This window comes from Parasteatoda tepidariorum, chromosome 8 (assembly GCF_043381705.1).
Source record: "Parasteatoda tepidariorum isolate YZ-2023 chromosome 8, CAS_Ptep_4.0, whole genome shotgun sequence".
Lineage (NCBI taxonomy): Eukaryota > Metazoa > Arthropoda > Arachnida > Araneae > Theridiidae > Parasteatoda > Parasteatoda tepidariorum.
The window spans coordinates 71634461-71644862 of NC_092211.1; the positions used below are offsets into that span (position 1 = coordinate 71634461).

Consider the following 10402-nt stretch of genomic DNA (forward strand, 5'->3'; position numbering starts at 1 on the left):
TGGTGGGAAAGACTTTAAAACAAAACTTACAACAGTTACTTTTCTCAACAACTGAAATTTAGAATAGTGTGATTAAGAAAAATATGTGAACTGTTTGCAATTTCAAATTAATATTGAAATGCACAGGTTTAGAATTTTCTATAGTGAAAAGTTTTCGGAACTTCAGTGTTCAAAAAAGTATACAAAAGCTAGACGTTAAGAACGTATCCAATGAGCGAGCAAAGCGAGCATCGGATTGCAAAGCAATCCCAAATGAACTGGGAAAGCAGTTCCGAGGGTTGGCGAGCACTAGCGAGCAGGGGGCGAAGCCTCCTAGTTTATTTGAAATTCCTTCAAAGATATTTTGTTTAAAATTCGCGTGCAAAAAAATTTGTCATTTTCTGAAGAAAGGGTATCCATGTTATGTCCTAAAGTGTTATATAAAAATTACTAAAGTTTACCTTATTTGCCAAATTTATGTATTTTTTATGTATTGAAAAGAACAACGTGAAGTCCTAATGCACGATCGTATATTTATAAATTTCCAAAAATTTTCTACCTGAAATTTTAACTACTCATTATTTTTTTATAGTAAATTTTAGTAGTTATAATAAAATTGTATTCATGTTTTCTAATAAAACAAAAGAGATCGCAAAATATGACTAACGCTACAGAAGTTGAAGAGAGCAACTGAGGGATTAAAAATAAGCTCATAATTAGCAGCCTGACTTATAGCTAAAGGTGAATTATTTAATAGTTCTATCTGAAAATAGAAAAAAACAATTCGGAGACTTTTACTTTTCCTTTGCTATGATGACTTAGAAATTGATTTTACTGATTTCGTCGTTTTTTTCTTAATGAAATAATAATTGATAATAAACTAATGGTAATAGTTAATAATTATGATTAAAAATAATTATTAAAAATAACTATAATTATTAATATGATACTTAAGGTATCTATGTATTATATAATCCTAATACTTATTAATAATAATTAATAATTATTGATAATTATTAATAAATAATATGAATAATATAATTGGTAATTGTTAATAATAGTTATTAATTCATTACTAATATCAATAATAATAATTAATAGTGAAATAATAATTTCTCAATTAAGTAATAATAATCTTAATTTTCAAACTCTGACCTGAACTTTTTATATCATTTTTGTCTAAAATTCCGTATTTTATAAACGACTAAGATTTTGGAATATGTGTAAAATTGATTTTGGAACACGTATAAAATTGTGTTATTTTATGAATATCATTTAAGAGAGTTCTCTAGAAATATATCAGCTCATTTTATTTCCAACATTTGTAATTTTAACAGGTTTTGAAACAAACGATACAGTTAAGCCAGAAAATCTGCAACTGCCAGTTAGATACGACAGTTCACAAGAAGCAGCCTATTATGCCAGTAGTCGTGTTCTCAATTATAATGACCAGTGCATTCAAAATTCGAATCTTTGTCAGAAGAATACTGGAACACTGCAGAATACCAGACATAGTTACAACTATGATATCCCTTACGTCAAAAGAAAGGTAAGTATTTTTTTAAACATATTTTCTTGTTTCTAACGTTTATTTTATCTTTATTTTTTTTCAAATATCGACATCTCTCAGTTTTTAACAAGAACGGTACTAAACTATATTTAACGCAGGGATGGGCAAACTTTTTCGGTCGAGGGCCAAAATTCGAGAAAAAAAAGTTTGGTAGGCTAAGTAAAAACTTCTAAAATAAAAAAAAATACTTACATGTTTTAATTTAAATATTTAATGAGATGAATGAAATTGCGATTTCATTTTTAAAAGTTCTTTATATTGAGGTTCCAAGTGAGGTGTACTTATTTTGAGGAACAAGGTTAAATCTTTGTCTACTTGTTGGTCTACTTCTGAAATAATTTCTTTTAAGGTTCATAGTTGAAAATGCTTGTTCACATGAGTAAGATGAAGCAAACATAGCTCTGATTTTCTGGGCCTGAAATATTAAATTTAGGAAACTAGCTTGTGGTAATGATTTGTAAAACTCAAACTTTGGCATACTTAGAAACAACTGCTTCAGATGGCCCCAATCTACGATTATTTAATAAAGAACTTCTGCTTCCAACGTTTAACCAATTGAAGCTGTCTGTGCTAGCTATTTCTATCAATTTATGTTTTGTAGACCAAAAATAGAGAAAGTAAAAAGGTCATCAGTATTTTGTGAAAAAAGAAAAAACAAAAATAGCTTTAAACAAAGTAGACTAGAAAATGAATATATATTGTTTATATTCTCCAAGGATTGGCAAGTTAAAATTCTATCCGCTGGCCGAATAAAACCTTACGGCGGGCCACAGTTGGTCCACTGGCCGTAGTTTGCCCATCCTGGCTTAACGCAAGAATAATGGATTACTACGCTTTTAGTATCTTGAGAACAAGCGAAGTGATCAGAAAGTTACTGTAAAGTCATTGCGAGTGGCATAATACAAGTGCAGTAGTACCAAACCTTGTCGAGTGACATAAATCAAGTACCAAACTAAATTGGAAACCAAAAAGAATACCAAACAATTTATCATAGAATGTTTAGAATCTTCATTAAATCTTAATCGAAAAATTAATCTAAGTAGACTTTTTCGTCGGTTAATACACTGACTAAACTATTTTTTTTTAAATCTTATTTAATGCTTATTTTAATATTGCAAAGCAATATTTTTGGATTTTTGATTTAAAAATCTGAATTTTCTTTTTCAACAACCAGTAAGCTTTCCACGTACCACTTGTTCGCAGATCATAGATTAGGCAAAAACTTAGTAGCATCACTTTATCACCATAAAAACTTTTTTATATTTATATGTGTGAGGGAAATAAATACGCGATAAATATCTGAGGAAGGATAAAGTACGACATGATAAAACAAGTACTTCCTATATTTATTACTGTGATGCCACAATAGGCATTACATATTTTTTAGCCTTTATATATATTTTTAATTTGATAAACTAATTTTTTAATCATTCTAAACCGAATTTTAATTAAATTTTAACTTTTATTACATTTTATAAAAAGCAAATGTAAAATATTTTATTCTTTCCTTAACAATCAATGTAGCGGCTAATTTTGTATTTCATTAGTGATGTAAGACTCATTAATTCACAGACTAACCGCGACTAAATCGAAAGCAAAAATCTATTTATAACTTTTAAACTATTTATTTATTACTCGAAAAATGTTTCAGTTACATGGTTATACTAATTCTCACAACCTCTTTTGCAATTCATGATAATATAATTTGTTTGCTATTTTCTTCATAAATAACAAAAAAAATCTTATTTTAAGTGAGAAAACACTTGAATAATGTGAATTATAATTCAACCCATCATTTTAAAATCTAAACTCTTGTAATAGTCCTACATTTTAACTAAATAGGATTAAAAATCTCTTGGTAGCGTTCCATTGACAGGCATAATAATGTGAACATAATTTCTGATCTATCAGCATGACAAATGAATAATGAACTTGAATATGCAAGTATTCATCAGAGTTATTCAATGAATCATATTTCATTCTCTTATAGTCGGAGAAATGTGAGGGCAATTATGAATCTCCTACCCTATATTTCCAAGCATATCATCACTCAGGTATTCATTCATTTATTGGCTATTGTATCTATTCACATACTCATACATTATATGCATGGTTTCGAATGATATGGTGAAATGAAATGTAATACTGTTCTGGCGTTCTTGGATAAGTTTGGTTTATTTATTATATTTAGTTACTAAATTTGCATTTTAATCGTGAAATAAATTTTATGTAGCATAAATGGATTTTATTTTATTTTTATATATTTAAAAAAGTATAGACAATAAAGAATTAAGCGACGTATTTAAATTGTATAGGGGATTAGTTTCAAAGCAGGGAAACTTATATAAGTTGCCAACTTTCTGTGCAATACGTTAATGGCCAACTTATTAATGAGTCAGTGTATTTTTTTCACTTTCTATATCATATTATTTTTAAGTATACCATGATATTAATATATTTATTTACATTGACAATCATAGTAAAAACAATCGGAATTAAATTTGTTAACATCACTTTAAAGTGTATTGCGTAAGTAACCCAAATTTAAAGGAATGAGATAATTATAGAATGAAGTACCTTTTGTTACAAAAATTTAATATTAACCTTGAAACAGATGCGAATATTTTATTATCTCTGCATGAAAGATATTAGTAATAATTGATTTCTATAAATTTCAAAACACAATAACAAAGCTGCAATACGAAAACTAAACATTATATCCGTTTCAACTTTTCAAAATCAATTTAGTTGTACTAACAAACCTATTTGTTACGTAAGCCTTCGTAATTTCCCATATGAGCAACCTACAAGCAGTTACTGTTTTATACTATAACCTCAATTCAGTACAGCCAATATTATTACATATTAATATATAATGTAACAGTATGAAAATTTACGGAAAATAAAAATTATATAGGATAGGTTGACAAGGTTTATGTAATAAAATAAGGCATTATGAAACAAAACAATTTAAGCATACAAAATTCGTTTTTATCCAAGCCTTTTTTTTTCATTTCTATTAGATTGAATTTTCTTCTATTCTTCTATTATTCTTCTTCTATTTTCTTCTATTATTTCTTATATTCTAGATTGAATTTTCTTCTATATTAGATTGAATTTCTTCTTTTTTCTATTAGATTCTTTAAAGGGGTACAAATCAGAAATTTGTTCAAAATAGCAATTAACATCATACAATTCAATTCATGATTTTGTAATGCTGTAAATCAAATACCTTGAAATAATCTATAGGAGAGAATTTTATTTACATTGTAACATTATTAGAATCCGCTTTTATTTTATTTTCTAAAATTAGGCATTGAGACGAGGTTTTCTCATGGTGATCGAATCATCTACAGTGAATCAAAGCGAATTCGGAATAAGAGGTCAATAAAAGGGAATCGAGAAAGGTAAGGTTTTAAGCATTTTTAAATATTTGCTTACTTCACGAAATATCACTATTATTTATAAATTATTTTTATCTCAAATCTACACTGTATTCATTTATTAGATAAAACGAGGGTATATAAAGGAGATAGGGTTTATCACATACACTATTACAATTTTTATTCTTAAATTACGGTAAAATAACCAACAGTAGTCTGTTCATCCAAATAAGGATGTTTTTTGAAGCTCTGTCACCAAGAAAAATAAAAAGTCATAGTTTAAGTGCCTTACACTTGAAGCAATGCAGTGATTGTAATCTATACCATCTTACCGTGCAGAATTATCTAGGTTTTAGAATAGACAAATAACTTAAATAGAAAGTCATTGAATCTTTTTTAAGAGTCGCCAATTTGGTGACATTTTCTCCACCTAGATGAAAACTATCAAAATTAATGCCTTATTTTCAGTTTTTGAAAGTTGGTATGAGCCCAAAATAATGCAGCATTAGGAGTAAGGTTCTAAAAATTAAAAAACTAGTTCACAAGCACTTTTCATTTCTCAAAACTATGGTTTTTCGCCATATTGTCGTTTTGGCCCATTTTCTAAATAAGCGTAGACAGAGCTGGCTTTAAATACGTTAAACTTGCCCTAACAGCCAAGAGTAACATTTATAAATTCACAGTAGTTATACATATAACATATTATAGTAGGCATGAATATAACGCAAAAAAAGCATTTCATATTACCACGGAGAATTCGAAAAACAGCCTTAACCGTAATGCTTGCGGTAAGGAACATTTTTCTACCTTTACGGTCTTGAAACCGTTTATAACTAGTACAGATTGAAAACCGTTAGTATAAAACTACACGGATTTTTAATTATTTACGAGTAACATGGTCTTGTCGGGGGAGGTGTTATCGACAATGCCAACCTTCATCTATCAAAAGGAATCAAGTTAGCATGTCTTATATACTAGTGAATTGATGTTCAATTTTCGTAATGGTAGTTACGCCACAATACTCCCACACCAGAATTTTATCAGGGATAGAATTCGATAAACGGATATCACTAGTTACTGTACTTGTGAAAGTACCGGGAGAGCTGGATTAAGGTCACCGGGTATTTTTGAGTGCTGAATGTGAGAGGTGTATTAACTTCACGGTCGTAGTCGCTCCTGTGTTGCATTTAGCTGTCGAGTGTATGTAGGCTGACGTTGTGTATGATCGAGACGACACTGAGCAGCAACAGCGCGAGGGGGTGGATAATGTTGCAGTCACAAGTAGCAAGTCAACTGTTCAATGTGGACCATCCATCGAAAAAGGCGTTACCAGATCGAAGTGGGCGTTACTGTCAAGGTAGGCGTGATCATATCACGTCCGTAAGTCACCAATGTGGGTGAAGTGTTATAGACAATGTCAACCTTCATCTATCAAAAGGTACTTCAAGAATGAATCAAGTTAGTATGTCTTATATACCAGTGAATTGATGTTTAATTTTCGGAGTGGTAGTTACGCCACAGTCTCAAAACTACAAGAAAATAAACTTAACTTGACATCGGAGCTGGGTTTTTTGTTAAGTAATGGGGTTAAGTTGTGATTGTGTTGTGTTTTATCAAATTAACCATGAAATGTGGTATAATTAGTTTATCTGGTTGTTCCGGCTATCGAAAGAGATGAGAAAAACTATACTTTTTTGTGTTAAGCAGCCTTAGAGATTTGCTATCTATGCGTGAATGAGAGTATTGTACTCTAATAGCCCTGAGTCACGAATTGAAGAGTGCAGGATACTGGAAACTCTTCATGTGTTGGAGGGGTTGGAAGAAATATTGTGTTGTTAAGGTTGGGATTTGAATCGTCCACTCAGCCGGACAGGAGATTGACACATTAGCCCTCTCGACTATAATATGTATATATTTGAAAAAAACTAAGTGGCTTCTTTAGGTAAGCCTAGTGGCTGCGATGAAACTCTGATTGGTGATAGCAGTTGATTTGGTGATGGCAGTTATCAAAGGTTTTTTTTCACTGTTAACAATTTGAATACCATCGTATTTATGGTTATTTGACTGTTTTCTGTAAATATGGTAAAATAACAATTCATTAAATTGCTATTTAAATATTTTTCAGTAGGGGAGAGTGGGGTCAATTGTAACAGGGTACGATTGTAACAGAGCAAAAATTTCGAGTGTCGGGTTCTAGATTTGGTTCCTAGGTGGCACACAAGGTGTATTTAATAAATCNTGAAAATAGTTAAGTAAAAAATTTTAAAATTGACCCCACTCTCCCCTACTTTCTAAAAGAGTAGTAAGGGTCTCTTAAGACATTTGGTTAACGGGTGTTTAACAAATATTTTTAACGTAAAAAGGGACACTTCATGAAATATTAAGATCAAAATTTTTACAATATTTATCATTTCTTAAATTAGTCCCTTCACAAAGTTTCTTTTTTTTTTTGTCTATGGAAGTCGTTGACGGTTTTAATTCAGTATTTAAAGGCAACAACTACTTAAAAAACAGATTTTTCTTCCCGAAAATAGGATTATCGTCAACTTCTTAATATTTCAATTCATTTGCCTTTGCTATTCAAGAAAATGTATAGTCCGTTTTAATTTTGTTAATAGGAGAAATTAATATCTTTTAACCTTATACTTGACAAAATAGATGAATCTGGCCTTTCTTTCATTATTCTCGACATTCAATTAATTTAAATCATCAGTCATCAATGAAAAAATATATAAATAAATATAAACTAGAACAATATGGCGGTTTATTGAAGTTTTTTATTTAATTTTTTTTTTATTGATTAGTCAGCATTTAATCATTTTCACTTTTTAGTAAGATTTTCATAAAGTATCAAGCTACATGTTTAATAAATCTGCTTTCAATTTTCAACCAAATCGAATGAAAATTTAAGCTAATGATACCTTTATCGTTTAAAAATTGCGTAAAAGAAATGAAATAATACTTAATAAATATTTTAGGTTCATATCTTTCACAAAGTTTGAATTTTTTTTAAAGTTTCTTTCTGCACTTCTGAGGATTTTCGAAAAAATCCTCTCAATTATGCTTATTGTCAAATGGTGAAATAAAAAAAATCTAAAGATTTATTTTATGAATTTTTTCATATAGTACCCTTTAAATTATATTAATGTATAAAACACAATGTGCGTACTTGTGTGTTCAAATTTTAAAATTCATCGCTTAAAAATAAATCGCGTTTGACTTATTGTTTGAGAAAATTTTTAAGTTTAATTATCAGTGTCAGAAGATTTAATATTTATCCTTTCCTTATTTCTTATTGGAAATTCCATTCTTAGTTTTTAATGCAAATTGGTACAAAATTCGAGTTTATCCCTTAATTCCGAATACTATAGCAATAAAATTTCGCATAAAATGAAACAATTAGTTTTAATGAATGAATTATTCACACAGTCAAATTTATTATATTTCAAACAAGAAGATCAGATGCACATATTAGAATTTTTGCTTATTTTAGTAATGGAAATACTGAAGCTAAGGAAGATTTAAGGTATATTGCTAGAACAACTGAAGATAGAATATTTAGGGATGATTCCAGAGAATCAGAAACAGAATGTGATAGATTATGTAAGTAAGAAATTAAATTGTTTTACTTAAAAATAATAAGTTAAACATCTAAGCATTTTAAATTCAAGTACGCCTTATAAAATCCGGACATTTTTTAATGAATTTTAATTTATAAACGTTTTAATATGAGAAAGATTGAGCAATTTTGAGTATAAATAAATGCGTATAGATCTATAGTAAAAATCTTTATTAGTTTTAAATGAATAAAGGGGAAATGGCTACATTTTTTTCCTACTTTTTTATGTTTCACACTTGAAAATTGATATTAAACATAAAAAAATCTAACTTTTCAAGAATATTTTTGTAAACTGTAATAAAAAAAAAGCTGTTGGATTTTATTGTTTTCTTACTAATATTCCGGATTATTTTTCTCCTTAAAAAGGTAATTGTTACTGAAGCACTTTGGTAATGAGTTTGATAAAATGAACAATAAAATATTGTTTTATGATTGATTACATGGTTTTCAGACACAATTTGATAAATCTGGCAAATTTTGGTAATTTTATCATACCTTATAGCATAACATAAAAACCATTTATTCGGATTCATTTCCTTCCAAATTTGTATTTTTACTATATGTATGGTAATAAGACCTATAATTTTGAACATTTCCAGTAAACCAATACCATATGAACGAAAAAATTACCAAACGAATGGCTTAAATACCGTACATCTTGGTTTTATTAACCAGAATTATTGGGGTTTTTTTTCTTTTTAACCAGAAATATGATTACTATACATTACGATAATTTTACAAGAAATATTTTTTCAGAGCAGAAGCCTGCTCTATTTCAACTTTGCCACTAAATCTCGTGTTCGAATTTTTAAATGTTTGATACTTTTAAAAATGTTTGAATGTCTTGAAAATTTAAATTTTTAAACAACTTTGAAAATTTTTTAAATGTCTTGAAATTTAACTTACTTTTTAAATGTTTCAAAAATTTAAGGTAAAAGTACACGAGTATTTCTTGCCGTAAATACTGCAGAATTTTTTTTTCAGTTTAGTTTTAATACTTTTAGAGAGAAACAAATATTTCGTATTGAAAAGTTATGTGGGGTATGAAGATACATTTTAATAAAGAGTGTATCTTAATAACGTAATATTCAAGCTGAACAGTTTATTATACGAAAAAATCTTTTAAATTAAAACAAGAACGACGAGTTTCTATTCTGACCTCAAATCAACTTTGAAAGGCTCTAAGTCCTTAAATAATTATACCAGCTTACTTGACTTTAGTGCCTTTTCATAATATTTTATGATCTTCAAGAGGACTATAAATGAATTTTATTAGGATATATAGTGAGATCAGCAAATGCCGATATATTTAAAACGACCATCGCTGTTTAAACGACCGCTATAGTGTTTCAAAAATATTACATGGATTAAGCACACTGTTTCTTCTCCATTGCTCACCTTTATTTTATTCGAGTACGCACCTGACTAGCTCGTCGCTCTGCAAGTTTATTTTTCATAAAGAAAATCCCTATTCTGCTCGCTATTGATTTTGCTGGTAAAAATTACGTACTTTAGAAATTTAATCAGCCCGTGGGGAGAAAAAGGATCTTTATTTTATTTTTCTTGCTTATCTTTATTTTATTCGAGTACGCGCCTGACTATCTCGACGCTCTACAAGTTTATTTTTTCCTAAAGAAAATCCCTATTCTGCTCCCCATTGATTTTGCCTGTAAAAATTACGTACTTCAGAAATTTATTCAGCACGTGGGAAAAAAGGATCCCTTACTAATCTTTATTTTATTCGAGTACGCGCCTGACTAGTTCGACGCTCTACAAGTTTCATAAAGAAAATCCCTATTCTGCTCCCCATTGATTTTGCCTGTAAAAATTACGTACTTCAGAAATTTATTC

General features: G+C 29.0%; 1 protein-coding gene across 2 annotated transcripts in view; it reads left to right on the plus strand.

Moving 5' to 3' along the window:
- The window catches only part of LOC107442922 (cell adhesion molecule Dscam1), a 171252-nt gene that overhangs the window by 156357 nt on the left and 4493 nt on the right, over window positions 1-10402 (plus strand). For both annotated transcript variants that reach the window (XM_043040967.2, XM_043040966.2), the window contains exons 22-25: window positions 1317-1528; window positions 3540-3603; window positions 4863-4956; window positions 8426-8535. In XM_043040967.2, the coding sequence (XP_042896901.1) occupies window positions 1317-1528; window positions 3540-3603; window positions 4863-4956; window positions 8426-8535 (480 nt within the window). The remainder of the gene's footprint in view (window positions 1-1316; window positions 1529-3539; window positions 3604-4862; window positions 4957-8425; window positions 8536-10402) is intronic.